Here is an 18,831-nt window from a genome sequence, read left to right as displayed (position 1 = left end):
TTTCATACCCTCTCCAGTTCTCATTGTTTGTTCTTGATGGTAGCTGCGTCTTAAAACATCGCCCTCCTTCCTTCAGGCCTGTGCTTCTTCCCGTGAGGGCTACCCTCAGCAGCCAGGCCTGCACTTCTGCTCTTACCTGAGGTCAGTGATAGCCCCCTAAAGGGCCACCCTGAACTCTGCAGCCACCTGTGGAGCTAGAACTGGATACAGGGCTGGTGCCCCTGGACTGCAAGGGCAGAGTGGTTTCAGAAAAGTAAACTGTATACCCACTGACCTCTGTAATACTGCACCTGAGCTCATGGGTGACTAACTAACAGGCCTTAAGCTCTGACCTTACCAAGACAAGAAAAAAACCAAGAAGAGGTAATATGTACAAGCTGTCATTAAGTTCTGTATGGCTAAGCCCAAGTTAAAGCAAGGTTGAGTGGACAAACTTTGCCACTCAGCCATTTTTTAAAAAGTTCTTGAAATTCATAAGTTAGGAACAGTCAAGAGTCAAACTAAGTTGGGTCTGAGAACGGACCAATGTAGTCCTGGCTCCTGTGGGAGGGTGGAGGGGTGCTTGGTCTAACTCTTATCAAGGCTGTAGGGTCTCCCTTTCCAGCTGCTGCTGTTTGCTGTGTACTTTACTGCCCAGGTCTTGAATAGCAGTAGAGAGCATGAGCCACCTTTAGTAGGGTCTGGTTCTGAAGCACCAAGTTCTGTGTCTGAAATTGTCCGTGATGGATGTTGTCCAGATTTCATTTCTTCTCTGTACTTTTGGGAGGGGTTATTATTCCTCCTGTTGACACAGGTGATAACTGACCGGGGGCAGTAGATGCTACTCCATTGTTAACTTCTTCCTGTGTATTGAGGGGGGAAGAGACAGTTAGTACCTGGGACAAGTTCTACTTTTCTGTTTCACTGCTATTCAGCAGCACTTCCTCAGAGTGCTAGTACAATTCAAGTACTCCAGATTTAGCACACTGACTAAAAAACCAAGGTGATATTACATGGCAAAGCAAAGATTATTATCTTTTAAACACTTCACCAGTATTGCTAATCCAAGTCTTCGCTTAGGGCCTGCATGAGTGTTATGATAAAACATGTTTTGTTTATAGCATCATCAGGCAGGAGCCAGAAACAAAAGGTTAGCACCAGCTCCCACAGTGGTTGGGGTGAGCAGACCAGGTGGTGTCTGGCCACCTTTGGCTGCCTTGGGAGAAGGGGTATGTAATGCCTGAACTGTAAGTCCACAAACCACCTACCAGCATGTCCAAGTAATTTGTGTGTGTTTGGATATTGTGTCGATCTTCTGCTGCAACCTTCTTAAAGTTCTTCAGCTTCACTGGGACTTTTTTTGCCACACGCACAAAGGGAACCATCCATTCTACGCACTCTGAAATGCTGTCCCAGTCTAAGCCTAGAGCATGGAACACAATAATGAATTTAGAAATCATGGAGGAGTTGCACAGTGTTCCAGTGTGGTCATAAATTTAAAGACAACAATAAACAATACTACAGATAACAATTCAGAAACATCCTCCCAGAAACTGCCAGTATTTCCTTGTGCTTGTTACCTAAAGGTGCTGTGGCTGAGGGGGGAGCACAGGCCTCCTGAGCAGAGGAGCGCTCTGGCCCCCAGCATTCCTGTTGCTTACCAGGGGAGGCTGAAGTGACGTTTTCAGCTTGAACACAAGATTTTGGGTCACATTATAAAAATACATGCTATTCTCAAAGTCCTTTATGGTACCTCAGGCAACACCTAAGGGGTGAGCTTTGGTGATTTTTTTCCCCCACTTTAAGGGACAGGCTGGGAGGAATTTAGCACAAAGGTTAACTGCATGCTGCTGACACAGAGTCATCCTTGTCTTATCACTACATTTTAGGAGAAAAAGTAGCCAAATAACGTGCAGCTAACAATCCCCAAAACAACTGGAAGTCATAGAGCAGTATTAGCCCAAAAACAAAAAAGATAAATCTGCTTCATTTCCTTAGCAAAGACTATGCTTCTGAAAGTGTTTCCTCCTTTTTTGAGTTTTTATAACATGAAATAGTGGTAGGAGGGGAGTTAAATTAGAGGGAAAAAACCAAATCCACAGAACCAATTATTAGTGTCCATGTAGCTTTTGCTCTTTGGCAGCCATTAAACTAGTATACTCAGCAGCCTCAGTCATGTAAGAGCTTCCAGGATTCCCTGCCTAACATGACCAAGGTTTACAAAGGCTTCTTACCTGACACTTTCTTAACTACTTCAATTGAGGTATAGTGGCAGAGCGCTGCAGCAGCTAGTGTTCTATACTGGAAGTCCAAAGAATTCACATCTAGGATACACAGGTCTAAGAGCTGAGGAAGTAAGAGTTACAAAATTTAACAAGGTGATACTTTAGTATAATCCTGCCCCAAACTGCTACACATACAGCAGTCCTCCTACAGTCTCTGTAACATGGCTCAACTTTGTGTCTTACTTTATTTTTGCTACCAATTGCAGGTGAAATGGGTGTCTCGGAGTTACAGTGCAAACCAATTTGCACTTTTACATGCGAGACACTTGGCTTGCACAGATTTAAGTACATCTTTAAACTCTTCACAGAGCTCCAGGAAAGTATTTTCTTAAATGAAAACCTAGCAGCTCAGTGACTTAGATCAATCTACTCTTCAGTAAGCCTCTCTGAGGCAGGACACAACAGATGCCCATAAAAGTTGAACCACAGCAGTTTCAAAATAATCAAAGCACTCCTCAGACTGCTTTCTAGGCAGCTATGCAGAAACACTGTTACAGACAATACAGGTTAAAAACAGTCCAGAGCATCTTAAACTACCCACCCTCCTCTCAGAGCTGTTGCCACTGTTTACAAAATGCTGTAGTGCATAGTGATTAAAAAAACAAGACAGATTTTAATTTTTCCAGTGTACAGAAAAGTCTTAAAATATGCAAGAGCAGGGAGACAAGAAACACATGGGTGCTTGTCCTCAGAATTGAGTATGAAGTTCTCTAAGCGGAGATAAACTTGCACACTCCTTAACAAAGCAGCAGGTGAGGTGAAACAAGGAAAAGCATTCTATAATGGCTTTTGGGGTGCAGTGTTCAGTTGTGTTTGCAATCACTCCAAAAAAACATTTTCTGATACAGTTTACTGCCCACCTGTGCTATTTGAATGAATTTTTCCTGAGAATACTGAGGTAGCAGCACTTTGGGAACATCCTTCAGAGCATCCACTTGAAGATAGAGGTTCAGCCAAGAGACAATCGTCACTGGACAGAGTTCCCATTTTAAAGCCTGCAAATTAACAGTCACGTGCCTTAAACCACGCAAGGATAGTTTCATGTTCTGATCCCTTTTCCCATACCTCCCCTTCCCAGTTTGCTCAGCTTACTGCACAGATCCTCAGCAGACACTAAAGATCACATACAATTTCAAGTACAAAGATTCATTTTAGATTGCTTTCTCACTACTTCCTGAACAGGCCATATTGCCACCAGCACAAACGTGTACCGCTGTTCCTGTGCAGGAACCTTATGTATCTATCCATTCAGAAGCTGGAAAATTAAGAGTATTTCCCCAGGCCTTCAGGGACCTGCAGCTCCGATCTATTAAGGAAGAATAAATGTATAAGGAGCTCTGATGGTAAAGATGGACCCTCTCCAACACAAGGAGCACTGAGTAGTGTCAGTTCTTCCCTGGCTCTCCTAGAGGCCCCTGTTCCTGGGCAGCAGAGGACTCTGACAAGCCAGTACGTTACAGTGACAGACTGCTTGTCTGCCCCGTGCCTGGCTGTACCTGTTACGAGCCTTTACTTTCCTCTGAGCACGAGAAACCTGTCCTTTTCTAACAGACAGGAATTTCACACCAGCCAGAGCCTTCAGAGGTGCACTGCACATACAAGTGAAGGTTCATTGTTTTGCAGAAACAGAGACATACTAAACATGTTTCTCCTCTAAGCAAGTAAATGACATTAAAAAAGTAACAAGGCTCAGCTGGACAGTCTTGCAGCCAGCACTTACAGCAAAGTTATTACCTTTAACATAATAAGTTCCATTCTTACAATATCATCTTCGCTGCAAGCACCATCAGTGACATAAGCAAATTCCTGTATTTTAGGAGCATAGATCTCCTGTAAAGGGAGGGGGAGAGAAAAGTGAAGATTAGAGTTCCTTGCAGTTCTAAGAAAGCTCGAGAGGATACTAGCAAATACTTTTCAATCCATATTGAAATATTAACATTCCTTAGATCAGAACAGTGTTTTTCTCATTATATAAAGTGACCTGAAACTTCTAGAATGAGGAGAAACTAAATTATCTGTTGTAAAACACAGCAGATTTATTGCAACTCTTGTAGCTTTTGGGGAAATAAATGCTGACCAAGCAACCAAAACACCCTTTCATTTATACCACTTTCTACTCAGCCCTTCCATTTGATGTAAAAACATAAGCCATCCTACTTCTTGTACATCACACTGCTGTGTTAGAAACGGCTTGCTGATACAAGTTGCATACAATGTCAGTGCTGATGTAGTCACATAGATTTAAAAAAAAAAAAAACAACAACAAAAAGCTAGGAAAAAAGTGAGAAAAAATCCCACAGCCATTGTACCTGGCAAAATCCATGGTGCAGAGATGGTCAAAGAAATCTGCCAACCCAGTCATGCCAGTTGGGCCCACGTATAGGCTCAGTGTGTTAGTAACAGAGAACTTGCCAGCAGAACTGCTTTTCTACCAGCTGGCTCCACAGCCTGATGCCCCAGAAATACAAAGACAACTGCTTGCAGCGCACTACCTCAACTTTAGAAACAACTAGATCGGGAGGTTTCCAAGTATAAAAACTTAATATCCCCAATCTTCCTCTCAGCCTAGCCTGCTACGCACTATACCAAAATATGCTCTTGGCTCGCAGAGGTAGTGCACAATGTAATGTATCACCATCACTGCATCTTCAAAGAAAAACTCCACTAAACGAATTTATAGGGGTATCAGCATGATGTGCAGGCAGTTTGAGACTTCAGCTGGGTTTTCTTCAAGTCCTGCACCCATTCCTGAGACTGTTTGCCAACCCCTGTATATTTGGAGAAAGACAAAACAAAACTGCTCCTAACACATCTGCATACCTTTCAAGTTTACGTGGTCTCCTTCCCTGCTGCTGAGGAGAGGACAAAGACTACACTCCAAGAGATTGACACATGCACAACTGAAGAAAAAAAATTCCCCTTCTGACCTTCAGTGTTGTATGTACACCACCAAATTCAAAAGATTCAGACAGAAGTAATAAATATATTATTGCTGTCTTTTTAGTTATTCCAAACTTAATATCCTCCTCCTTGTAACAGAACTCCTTACCTCAAGTTTGGAGGCAATGAATAATGAGGTAATTCCTATGAGCTGAAGCATGCTCTTGTTAATGTTCTTCTGTGTCAACATGAATCTATCAAAAAAGTCTTGAGCTAGGTAAAAGGTTTCCCTGTGGAGTGCATACACCTCACATACCTACAACAGGAAAAAAAATAAATTTAGATTTTTGTTATAAAACTCTACATACACACACTGGCGTATTCGTGCTTTAACAGTAAACCACAGTAGGTAAAATTTTATCTTTTGCACACACAATCACATCCCTAGATGTATTAGGATGTAGTGGTTAGTATGGGACTGGAAGAAGTATTTTGCATGCTCCCACCTAAGCATGGATTATCTATAGTGCATTAACATATTTTCAAAGCACGTTTTTTTCAATCTAAATAGCATCCAGTTTTTCTAAAAACGAGTACAAAGAAATTTCCACTGAAAGAAAAAAGCCTTATGGAGGGGAAGAAAAAACAACAAACCAGCCAAAAAACCCTGCTAGTTTACTCAATTAAGAATACTCTGGGCTCACACCTGAAGTCACTGAGCAGATCCTCCCTGTATTCCTACTAGGTCTGTCCCAGGGCAGAACCACTAAAAAACTTTTAAGTCTTTGCCTCTACATCAAATCAGTCTGGAAGCCTCTGCTGGAGGGAGCTCTGCTGGCAAGCCAGGAGCACTGCCTCAGCCCCTCAGGCACACCGACAGCCTGGCTAAGCAGGAACAAAACCACAAGAACGGCCATCTGCTCCATAGAGTTGCGGGTTTCCCTGGCAGGGAGAACTTTTAATACTTGCATTGTATCAAAGGGGTTCAAATGCCAGTTCAACAAAAAAAGGAAAGGAGACCGCCCAGGACTGGAGATCTTAGGCAGGGGCCTACTTTTTTCTCTAATTTCTAAATGAATTTGGGTGAGTCTACCACAACTCCAGTTTATTTGCTACTCTGTCTATAAATTACTTACAATCTACCTACTGTCAACAGGAAAGAATACTCAAGAAATAAATCCCAAGTCCCAAGTTTCCTGCCCTGCTTCATTGGATACAAAGACAGAATAAAATCTCACTACTATGAGCTATTTCCTAAAATAACACTGAAAGCCCACTTGCAAATTAAAAACTGTCCCTGACGATCAAAAATGCAACTGGTTGGCAGTAACACCAGATCTCATTCTTTTAGACCTGATCTAATATTTTCCAATTCATGCGCTACTCTGATATGATTAACTACTGCTCCAAACACAACCCAGAACTAAACATGTACAGACAAACCCAGCAGTTTCTACAGAAGTGTATTACCCAAACATAATAATGCTTGGCCATGTTAAATAGTATCTCAGTTATGATGTTACAGAAGACAGTGTTAGGAGCTACTGGAGAACTCTCTAAATTGCTGGGACTTTAATCCACTGTGACATATAGCAGCACTGAGCTGGACAATAAGGCCCTTATTGACATTTTTGTTTGGAAATTGGATGATTTCCTAAGAGTTCAAGATTTTTCAAAAAAAGGCAACAAAACCATTTAATGGTGGTATGTAAATTACACATTAGAGGAAGTAGTAAAGTACACAACTGGAATAGTTTTTATATTCAGACTGTGTTCCTTAAAAAAAACAACGCAAACCTTTCCCTTCCCTTGAAATTCCCCCGCTATTTGCACTGTTCCACAAGACAGCAAGAGTGCCACTGTAACATCTGCTCCTTGGAGTACTTGTTACAGAATTGGTAAACCTACAAGATCCCTTCTGCTGATGGGCAAGGACTGTATGAGTCAAATGTTGCTTTTGGCAGGGGTGATTGAATATGCTCTATATAAGATTTCTTGGAAACTCCTTCAGAACATAGCTCTTTATTTACAACACTAATACTCTTTCACACAGGCTGCCAAGATTGAGAGCTTCCATTTTGTTTGACAACTGGAATAGTCTGAAGTAAAGCAATTAGCCTGGAATATGGATATGATTTATCTGTAATCCCTTTCAAATGAGAACCTGTCTATATCAAGAACCTTAAGATGTCAGCCACTAATGCCCTACTTTCTTCTGCTGTCTTCATAGGATAGAATTAAAAATTCACTAATAAGTCAGAAAATAGTATCAGGGGCTGACATCTGGGAGTGCTTGATGTAGACAAGGCCAGAATGGTAAGTCCTCAACGCAGATGCAGTTGTCTCATGGCTTAGATGGATTCTAAGATGTAACATCAAAGCTTCATAATTAATCTGTGTATAGCAATTTCAGAAGTGTCTCAAAACTAGATTTCTCCCCCTCCCATGAAGTAGTGTGGCAAGAGCAAAAATTAAGTACTATTCCTCACTGCCCTGTGTGCAAGGTTCAGCATCTCCTGCTGAACACCGCTCACCAAGAGGATCAAAAGCAGTACAGTGTAACCCTTTTGTTGCAAACTAGTTTGGCATTTATCATTGCCATACATTTTGCTATTAGATCTTTATGTAAAAGCTGTGCTTTTATCTGTCTACTTCGCAGGCGTAACACATGGCAAAGTAGCTAAAAGAACACACCTCTAAGAGCCAGTCTAACAGTATTGATCTCATGTGAGGTTGCAAACTCGAATGTAGTGATGTGAAATGTTTGCAATGAGCATATCTGTTCTCCTTCTTCAGGATGTTGAGCCAGACGTCTTTGGAATTTCCCCAGCTATGAAATAAAGTTACACAAAGCATTGTTAAGTATATATACACCTTTACAAAAGGATTATAAAAACATTATTTATTGTTTACAGATATTCAGGAACAAAAAGAAAAATTGCACATGCTAAAAGATCCTTATGGTAATTAGAAGACTGCAGGTATACTTTGAACTTCTAACATCACCACAACAGCAGCTTGCCAAAATCATCAGCAAGTCCAGTTTTATAGAAGAGCAGATAAAACTGAACGTGTGCATCCTGATGTGGCACATACAGCCAGAGCTTCCTATTTTACCTAGTTAGGTGGCTGTCCAGAGAGCAAGATAAAAAACAAACCCTCCCCATAAGAAAGAAAACACACCCACCCCACGCCCCAAGAAACACAAAACATACACAAAAGTTGTCCAGTTTAGTTTGACAAAAACATTTACAGATGGTGTTTAAAAGTCACTCATCCATCCCTTCCCTTTCTAGCCTCCTGTAAGGCTCAGAAACAGGCTACTGTGAGAAAAACTGAGTTCTTGTTTATTGCTAACTTACAATTTATTAGCACTCAAGCCTACTTGGGAAGAAGATGCCTGTATCATTAATATGGCTTGGTTTTCATTTGTAGTTATTATGAATTGATTTTTTTTTTAGATGTGCTTCTCATCCTACAGTTACTAAGAGGCACAGCACGTTAATCAATGCAATACCAATTTCCTACTGAAATTTTTGGAGTTATATATTTACCTTTCCCCAAGCAGAAGCAGAGAGAGATTAAACAGACCTGATCACTGCTATCGCCTAAAAATTCTAACCCAGGTCAGTTCCATTCTGCTGACATTGTAAGTTAAAAGCTGGAGAGATACTTGATTAATGCACAAGTCTTCCCCATTTAAGTGGGCAGGCATCGAGAAATCTATTATGACCTTCCTACAGCAGTTAGGAAAGCATGAAGAAGGCAGGAGAGAGTAAATGATCCTCATATTCAGCTGATCAGAAAGGATGGAGCTCAGCTTTACCAGACCAAAAAGAGGTGAACCTATTGACAAAAGGTGAACATCAAGGATTAAACTCCTTGCATGGAATTCTGTATCTGAACATATCTTTGGGATCCAGCAGTTTCCAACACCTTGCTGAAGGAGTGCATGAGATTCACCATCCTTTTTTTTTTTTATTATTGTTATTTTTAAAAAACTACTTTGCACTACAACTTTCAACACATACAAAACTATGATTTGCTAGGTACAGAGAAGAGCATACTGTTCTTTAAAGCACAGTTCTACAGGCTTGGGAGTAATACTGAGGGAGAAGAGCAGCTGAGTTTGAAACTCGGTGAAAGAGACTAACAGTCCTGTTCTTTTGCACTGGGGCAAAACATCACCATGCAGCATGTTCTGATCAAACTTTGGCTAGAACAAATACAAACATGGTGTAACCTAGAAAGGTTCTCTTAAAGTAATGCTTCATGTTCTGCATCTCTTCTCATTCACCTCAGCAGAAGTTTTCCCTAGTGCACTGCAGTACATTTAAGAACTCTATCATTAAACATTAGGCTGATAAAAACAGCAACCAGGGTACTCATGTAACACACCAGGCTAAAAAATTCAGAAATTGAAAAATCCAGTCTAGTCAGCTAATCCATCCCTCTGCAGAAGGACAACTTTCTAGAACTGTGACTGCACCAAGCGTACTGCATTGCATTAGCAAGCCACCTGTGCAGCAATACTGCCACAAGTTAATTTGCGTATTTGTACATTTTTGAGTTCTTAAAGAAAACTCTGCTTGGCATTTTTTGGTCACTCAGTTCCAATAGCACTGGAAGAAGTTGAGTTTAACCATTATGTGCCTCTTAACCACTTATAGTGTCCAGTGTTAAGTTATAAAAGGACAGCTCTGAAAGGCAAAAATTATCCATCTGGTACATTCGTAAGATCAGGGAAAAAAAAAACCACCATAATTTCTGTCTTTTTTTTCAACATCAAATTGTTTGTGGATGAGGAGACAAGTACGGGGGTGGGTTGAGTACTGCCCACTATTATACAAACATCATACAGCAACAGATTTAACTGCAGTAGTTCAGCATATTTGATAAAATATCAACAACTGCTGCATCTGGTAAACTTACTTGAGTTCTGGCAAAGGTGATGGATTTATGAAGACATTTCTGAACCTGTACTTTTTGAATCTGGAGAAGTCAGTTGTTACTGATTCCTTGTGAGGAGTTTCAATAATTATGCAAGGTGAGATGCCTCCTGTTATTGTGGGCGGCCAACAACTCTGCAACATAAACAAGGTATCTTTTAAATGCCGATTTTACCATGAGAGCAAGGAAGGCAAGATGTAGATTACAGTAACAACAATATATGTAATGTATGTTAGTCTTTTTGGACCTCAGCGTCAAGTACTGACACCAAGAAAGACAAAGAGATTAGATGTCAACAAAGCCTTTCATAGTCAAGACAGAACATGTATAAACAAATTCGAGCAACTTTAGAAACTCAGCTTTGAGGAAGACAACTGTCTTTAGTTTATGAACTCACAAGTAACCTATCCGTTGCTCAAGCTACTCAGTTACAGTACATAAGGCAAAGGTACTCATTGCTATTAAAACACAGGACATTAGGTTGCTGGTCCTATCTACTTATCTACTCAGAGGGAAAAGAAAGGAGGGTGGAGGTTCTACTGTCCCTCAGTGGAAATTCAGCAACTTGTTATCTTCCAATTAAGCACTTCAGAGAGGAGCCACCCATCTCGGCTCCAGAGCTAGATACTCACTGAGCAAGCAGCAGCTGTGAACTATCTCTCAGCTTGCCAATGCCAAATATAGGGTGCAACGACTCAAAAGGTGAAGAGTGCAAAGTTATTCATGCAAAAAGCTTCAGAGTAGGAATTCTAGACTACTTTAGTGAACTCTGTAACTTGTTTCACTAATACTTAGTTGTACATAACCAGTACAAGTAAGGAGATATCAAATGCATTGGAGCACATGCAATGCTGTAATGGCTGACAGCCTTCAAAATGGTGACACAAAACTTTAATTATGGCTCTGTGGAGTTAGAGGGGGATCCCATTCACAAATAGCAGCAACACCTGCCCCTGAACAGAGAAACTTTTCCTATACAGACATTTTGCAAGGCAAACTACATATGATTTCATTAGTATATCTAAACCTATTTCTAGCCAGACTAAAGTACCCTAAGAGTGAAGTTACATATTCCAGCAGTAACATCTTAACAGCACACAGCTACAAGAAAACAAGAGATTCTGCTCCTCCTTGTCTCCTGTGATCCTCACTGCCCAAGTCTCACCCCTTCTTCATTTTGTCAGCTTTGATGCTTGTCAGACCCTCTGTTGGGTTGCTTCAACTCACTAACCTGGAAGAACATTATTTTGTAGTGCCAATTTGAACCTGTGTACTTCTTCATTTAAAAAGAACCCAAAAGAGAGCAAGGCAGGGGACAGAGTGCATGGTCAGCTATTAAGGAAGAAAAGACAGGGGAGAAGGATTTCCCCCTTTCAGAAAAGGTAAATTCTGACAGGCAGTTTCACTCCAAATACAGCCGACATAGTTACACAGCATTTTTCCCTACACAAAGTTTGCAAAGACAGCTTCACAATCAAAAGACTTTTGCTTCACCATAGCTTTTAGTCTCCTTTGCCTTAGAAACAGAATAGCTGCAAACAAGATTGTTTGCAATAGAAAGTTACATTATTTTACTAATCCACTTCAAAATAAACAACTCACTTGGTATAGAGGTTGCCTATGTGAGTTAAAACAGATTCCTAAATCGATTTAAATAATCAAAAGAACAGTTAAATGGAAGTAAAGAGGGACTGCATAGTTCTAAGTCTTCTTAACTAAACCACACCTTAAGATAAAACAAGTGCAGTAATCTTGTTTAGACTTGCCTCTAGGCTTTACCTGCTCTGCATATGGTATTATTCTGAAATATCTGGTTTTATTCTCATTTTTACACCTAACCTGACTCTGCAGTGGTTTCCACACTGAAGGACCCTTTATCTGCAACAAAGCCATGCATAAAAAAGCGGAAGCATATAAAAAGATGCTGAAGTGCTGAGCTTCCATAGTTTTTAATATCTGAAGTTAGAAACTTCCCCTATTCAATACTTTCTAGTGTGGAATGTACAACTTCACACCCACCAACACAAACCAGATGGACTCCCTCACCTAGTCTGAAACAGTATTCAGGATTGAATTACCTTAATCTCATATTGATGTTTTTTAGCAATTTTCCCATCTTCTCTTTTCTTAATCTCCTGCTGAGAAGAGACACACACATCAAAACACTGACAATGACCAGCACACCCACCTCTAAAGCTAAAGCAAACTGTTACTACTCCTGCCCCACTCTCTAACTCAGCAAAGATTCTCCCTTCCAAATGCACCAGAGAACTTTCAATATTATTAAACTTTTCAAGTTGCCCAAAATGGTAACCTCTGCTGTTCTCCTTTTTCTGGTCTGGAGATGTTCTGGTGCCTGCAGTTCTTGCGGAGACTCTTCTTGACATGACAGTGGCTGCTGCTTAGCTTGCAAACGGCTACTGCAAAGAGCAAAAAGACATCAGGAAAGTGGCATTTGTTAGATAAATGCAGAAAAGCTTGGTGTATTACGATGCTAACAGCTTACCTGCGTCTTGACATCTTCTTTGGGTTGTAAGATCTCTACCTGGATCAAAGGAATAACATAAGATCAGTTACCGTATCCTCAAGAAGTTAGGACCAAGTTCTGTACTTCTCGTCATAAGGCACATCACAAAGAGCAGCATGGTTTACACAACTGAAGGGTAGAAGCATTTCACCAGTGTGAGGAACACCTGAGGTATATAATCACACGCTGCTCCTGCTGGGGGTTACTGCTGAAGCGGGTTACACAGAGGGGGTGCCCACGTATGCCAGCGGTCAGTTTGGCTCAGGATAGCTGGGCTCGTCTAGCCCGCGGTGGGGGAAGCTATAAAGGGACATATTCCACGCAAGAGGATGCGGGGAGTCCCACCACCCCCACACACACACCCAGCCACCCCCTTTACCCACCAGGCACCCACACCAACGGGCGTTTTGCCGGTGCAGCGGCTCCCTCCGGGGCGATTTCGCCGCCGGCCCCTCACACCTGCCGGGATGGGCCGGGCCGGGCTGCCCGCGCTCCCGCCGCGCCGGTTCCGCGCCAATTTGCAGTGAGCGGGGAGGCGGCGGCCTGCGCTGCGCCGCGCCGCGGGTGCGCCTCGGCCGGCCCCGGGGCGCAGCGGGGGTCAGGCTGGGGCGGGGGGCTACCGCCGCTGCCCGCGCTCGGTCTCCCTCCGAAAGGGGCCGAGCCGCCGCCTGCCCCCCCCCCGCCACGGCCGAGGGGTGCCGAGGGGGCAGGGAGCGGGGCAGGACCGCGGCCCCCGCGCTCCCGCCTTGCTGCGAGCGAGACTCCCTCCAAAACCTGAGGGGAGAGAGGGGAGGGCTGCCGGGACGGCACCCTCGCACGCGGGGACACCCTCCCTCAGGGGGTGACACCCCCACAGCGGGGGACCCCCCTGCCCAGCGCGGGCTGGGGCACCGCAGGGATCGGGGGCCGGGGGGGCGTCCTCGCCAGGCCCCTGTCCTGAGGGCCGGGGCGAGGGGAGCCGGGACCCGCCGGGGTGGGGTGAGGGCGGGCGGCGCGGGCCGGCAATCGGGGTCAGCCCGCCAAGCGGCTCGGCCGGCTTCCCCGCCCCCAACGCGCCCGTCTCCCTCCAAAACCTGGCAGCCCGCCCCCCACCCCCCCCGGGGCTCTCCGCCGCCGGGCGGCCCCGAGGTGGCGGGGGAGGGGGGGGGAGGCGATGGCGGGCTCCCGCCGACACCCCGGCCCGCCGCGCTGCCTCCCGCCGGCGGTGCCCGCCCGGGCCATCGCCCCTCGCAGAGGCGCCCCGCAGCGTTCCCTGGCCCGGGCGGGCGGGCACGGCCGGGCGGATGGGGCCGCGCGCGGACACCCACCCCCTCGGCTCTCCTCAACCGCTCTCCCTCCAAAACGGTGCTCGGGCGGGCAGCTCGCCCGCCTCACCGCCCGCCGCCGCTGCGCCCCTCACACCGGCACCGGGTCTGTCGGTACCGCCACCACCACTGCCACCAGCACCATCGTAGCCACCGCCACTACCACCACCGTAACTACCATCACCACCACCATCATCACCGCCGCCGCCGCGCCAGACGTCACCCCCCTCCGGCCGGACGCCCGCCGCTCACCTCCGCCGCCGCCGCCCGGGCCGCGCTGCTCAGCTGGCGCCGGCGCCAAGTCGCTATATAGCGCGGCCCGGGCCCGCGCTGCGCATGTGCGAGGGCGGCAGACAGCTCCCCCCGCCCGCCGCCCTCCCTCTGCCGGCGCCCGCGCCCCGCTCGCCCCAGCACCGCCCCTTCGCCGCGGGGTCACCCCGGGCCCAGCGGCGCCCCCGCCGCCGGGACAGTCTGTCCCGCCCGCCCGCCACGGCTCCCTCGGCGGAGGAGTCCCGGGAAAGCGGCGGGAATTGCCGGGAGGAGGGCCGCTGCTGCCGCCGCCGCCCTGCGGGGAGAGCCGCCCGCTGCCCCGGCCCCGCCGGCGGGGCACCCCGGGCACCGTCACCCCCGTCCGCTGCATCGAGCCCCGGGTCGGCGCCCCGCCGTGTCCGCGCCCCGCCGCGGCGGCTCCGCCGGCGGCCCCCGCGCGCCCTGCAGAGCGCAGCCCGCCCGCCCGCCCCGGGGCGGGGCCGCCGCCCGCTCCCGCCAATGGGAGCGCGGCGCTCCGCGGCAACGTGCAGCGCCAGGCGGAATGTAAACACGGCCCCGCCGCGCGCGCTGGCCCCACCCCGCCCCGCTCCCGCCGCGGCCTGAGGGCGGGGCGGCCCCTCCCGCCCCCCGGGGCAGCCCCTGGCCGCGGGGACGCGCCCCCCCGGGCCCCGTGCGGCGCCTCTGCCCGTCGGGGCTGCCAGCCCTCGGCGACACCCCGCTTCTCCCTGCGACGCCTCCTGACCCACCCACACCCCACTGCTGTGGGACCGGCGCCCCGCGTCACGGGGCGGAGGGTGTCCGCCCGCTGCCCGGTGGCTGTCGCACATCTCACCAGGCACGGACGGCCTTCGCCCCGCTGTGCTCCCCGAAGGCACCCGCCTCTGCTGCGAGGGGCCTGGGCTCTGCCCCAGGGGGCCCGCCCGGGCCTTCGCATCTGAAACCTTCCCTGAGGGCCCCTCTCCCTCCCTCCATTTTTGCAGCAAGTTTAAGGACAGAGAAATTGGTCCCAGGAGAAAACAGGCCTCCCCCTCCCCCAAGCACCGCCTCCATGGCGCCCCACGGACTGCCCTGTGCCCTTGCCCAGTAGCTTCCCACACCCACCAGCCAGGCCCGCCACCGCCCCTCAGGGTCCCAGGGAGTCCCAGGGCAGCAGTGCCCACCCTGCAGTCCCCCTCCCTGGCCGGAGATGATGCTGAAGCTCACCCTCAGTGCCAAGCACACCTCCCTGTCACTGGCAACATCACTCAAGGGTTACACGGAATTTTCTTGATAGATATCCTAAAAAAAAAAAAAAATCCACACTACCGCAAAAGCAACCAAACTCCACAGTACCACGTACTTATCAATGGTTTGAGTGCACAGTTTTCTTAAAACACCCATGGCAGGAGCTGTGTGTGGAGGCAGGTCCTCACCTTGACACAAGGCACCTGCAGTCATTTTGCTGATGAAAAACAAGGGGTACTTTCCCTCTCTTGAAGTGCAGAGCACACATGCTGCAAAACAACACGAAGAGAAGCTGCAGCTGCCTTCAAGTAAATCCACCTCATTTCTTTTTTCTCCACTTCTGCTTTTTCGTTTCCCAAGTGTAATACAATTAAAGAGTAAACATAGTTTTCACCTCCAAATACATATTACAGTAATTAAGCACAATAGCCAGATTTTGGTACTTACCTTCTCACAGATTTGCCTTTTTAAAGGGCAAGAGGAAAGGCAGCACAGCCCACCAAAGGCAGAGATAGTACAGTAGGGTTGCTAACAGCAGTTTAACAGGTCACAAATTTTGGGTAGTAAGGGCTGTCTCTCAACTGTGGGTGCTTACAGCACCTGATGGAGTGGGGACAATGATTCCTGTAAACTTCAAGTAAAGCAGCATGCACAAGATGGACATTGCAGCCACCCAGCTTCCTCAGCTCTTCAAAATGCCCTTTCCAGTCATGAAAAATCTGCTAGTTGTGGTTCAAAAGGGATGCAAAAAACCCCACAAACCACTGCCATCTGCTTAATCCCTTTGGCACTGAGAAACAATCTTTGTCAACTCTCTATACTGCACCATCTCGTTTTGAGAAATCTAACTCATGTTGTAGTTTGGGATGCCTAAAGTAGATGTGCAGCTAGCTTTGTTAGTTGATCTCCACTGAAGTCCACCAGCAAGATACACTTCCAGACAGCAGGATGTATCTCATACTCCTCCAACTACAGAAAGATGGTCTCTGAATTTGGTGAAACTTGTTCTAACTCTAACCTCAGGCCTTTAACCAAATTGCTGAAGTTGAAACCCTACCATAGCCAACTTGTTAAAAAGAACTGGCATTTCATGAAGGAGCCAGCAAGAGAGAAGAGACAAAAGTATCTTTTTCCCTAAAATAACTCTACTCCTCACAGCCATCAAATGAAGGCTTGGTGGCAGCCAGCTCCCAAGCAGCAAAGCAGTTTTGGTGCATCAGGAATAAATTTAATGGCAGATCGTGAAAGGAGAATGCTACAAAGTGAGTAGTAGCTAAAAATTGAATATATCGGGTCTGCCATGAATAGGTCTCGGCAGAAAGACCTTAATGACTACACAGCTCATTTTTCCACACCTTTTGATGTGAGCTGCTGCAGGTTGCATGCCACCATATTTGTGGTTTTGTGTCGGTAGTGGAAAATGCATCAGGTCCCATAAGCATTCTCCACCCTGCCAGCAACTTCTCCCATAAATTTTCAGCAGTACAGAAAAAAACTCCAGAAGCTAGTGTGTAATAAAATCCTGCCGTAGACAATGAAATTATGATTTTAATGTAAACTAACGTGCTGACCTTTTGATGTGGCAATAAAACTACACTGAGTCCACACTGGGACATTTCCAAGTGAGTTAATACACAGTACATCCTCCTTCATTATGTGGATGCCTCCTTAGGGGGGATGAGTGTAAAAGAGAGAAGGTTTTTTTTAAGCCTCTAGAAATACACTACAATTGCTAAGTGGTATTTATACTGGGATCTAATAAGTCCTTTTAGATTAGTCTAGCAGGGTTGTTTTTGTGGGTTTTTTTTTTGTTTTTTTTTTTTTTTTTTTCTAATTACCACTTCTAGATATGTTCCAGAGAAGGTGTGAACCCCATTGGAAAGGTGGGAATTACAGGGCCTTCCTTACAAGTTTACACAGCTGAGGTTGCTTTTCTTGGTTATCCTTTTATGGATCTCTTTGAAGGACCCCAGAGTCTACCAGGGATCTATAAAGCATACATCAAAAGCCATGAGGATCAATCCTGTTATTGAGTGTGCTTAGTACTGCTCTTCTCCCAGAGCTTCTGAATCCACCTGGTTGGTCCCAAGGAAGGGAGCAGTATTTAATTATAAATATTTGCACATGGCTACACTGAGATCCAGGCACAAAATAACATGGAATATTGTCCCCTGTATTCCTACCTTGTTGCAGCAAATATTTTACTGTAGTCAGTCATTTGTGCTGCTAGGCTTTGTCCTTCTGAGTCACAGCCATGTAGTCAAAGCTATCCTGTAACTTAGTTAAGGGAAAAGGCCTGCTCCAAGACTCTTGTGTGGATGAACTTTATTGTTTTTAAGAGGTATTTTAAGCTCATTTATTGGAGAATGGCTCCAGCTACATAGCTTAAGCAAAGCACCATTAAAGTTTTATACCCTTCCTAAAGAAGAATTCTTTAGTAGGAAGTTGCACCCTTCACAAACTGTAATGTTTTTTTCTCTTGAACAGCATGGGATAACTTGAGACCCTGGGGTTTCAAAACCCTTGTTTTCCATTAGAACCTATAGCATTCTCCTACTTTCCTGCTTGTTTAATTTCAGAGACATTTTCAAACAAGGCGTGATCCAGTTTAACACGCATTAAAGAACATTTTTTAAACCTTACAAGTTTGACTTATTTTGGTGCTTTTTTTTTTTTCTGATTTGGTGGGGAGAGAACCCATATTGCAGTTATTAAGAACCTTTTAGCTAAAATATAACAAGGAGTAAACCTTATAGTCCTAAGCATGTGAATATGTCTTTCTAAGGTCAATGCCAGCAATGAAGACCATAGGCAGTGACCAGCTATTGATAAGCAGCCTGTACTACAATCAGATCAGCTTAAGACAACCAGTACTAAGAGTTATTTTTATAATAGAGGAAGAAAACTCAAAGTAGAGATCAAAAATAAGTTAAAAGTTCCCTTACAATTTGCAGAATCAGACCTACAACAGTATGGCATGATACAAGGATTTCCTCTTTGACTTGATTTTTTTCAAGGCATGTTTTTACAGTGGGGAGGGGAGCAGAGAGTTACCAACCTTTTAAACCCCTATTCAGAAGTAGATGCTACCACTTCCCAGCAGTCATAAAACAAACCAACAGACTGCATCCTTCTGGCTCTTGTTAGTAGCCTCTTTCTTTTTGAGTCGATGTACCTCTCTCAGCAATAACAAGCCCACAATAAACATTATCTTGTCCTGAAATTTCATTCACATGGGAGATCTTTTATCCATGTCCTGTCAGAGACCCATATCCTTTCCTGTACATGAACATTTAAACTTCCACTTTCAACACATTAAAGGTGAAACATCTTTAAAGTAAAATTCTTAGGGTTGATCTTCTGAGCAAAGTCACACCCTAGTAAGGACAGCAACTCTACAGTGGAAAGCAGC

General features: G+C 45.7%; 1 protein-coding gene across 5 annotated transcripts; it reads right to left on the bottom strand.

Annotated features, from left to right (window-relative positions):
* Positions 1-123: 123 nt before the first annotated feature.
* Positions 124-14,210, bottom strand: CCNE2 (cyclin E2). Of its 5 annotated transcripts, none has more exons than XM_074898704.1 (12): positions 14,178-14,210; positions 12,601-12,639; positions 12,409-12,514; positions 12,173-12,232; positions 10,077-10,228; positions 7,839-7,974; positions 5,314-5,460; positions 3,999-4,094; positions 3,125-3,259; positions 2,214-2,325; positions 1,248-1,402; positions 124-842 (listed from the first exon to the last, which is right to left on the bottom strand). In XM_074898704.1, exons 2-12 carry the CDS (start codon positions 12,612-12,614, stop codon positions 741-743), a joined length of 1,215 nt encoding a protein of 404 aa, XP_074754805.1. In that variant the 5' UTR covers positions 12,615-12,639; positions 14,178-14,210; the 3' UTR covers positions 124-740. The 5 variants fall into 5 exon arrangements, with proteins under 5 accessions (XP_074754805.1, XP_074754806.1, XP_074754802.1 ...); XM_074898705.1 differs by having other exon boundaries at positions 12,173-12,229; XM_074898701.1 differs by having other exon boundaries at positions 746-1,402.
* Positions 14,211-18,831: the final 4,621 nt, after the last annotated feature.

This window comes from Athene noctua, chromosome 2, assembly GCF_965140245.1.
Source record: "Athene noctua chromosome 2, bAthNoc1.hap1.1, whole genome shotgun sequence".
NCBI classification, from domain to species: domain Eukaryota; kingdom Metazoa; phylum Chordata; class Aves; order Strigiformes; family Strigidae; genus Athene; species Athene noctua.
The sequence above is the reverse complement of the archived record's forward strand: the minus strand, read 5'-3'. Positions and strand labels throughout refer to the sequence as shown.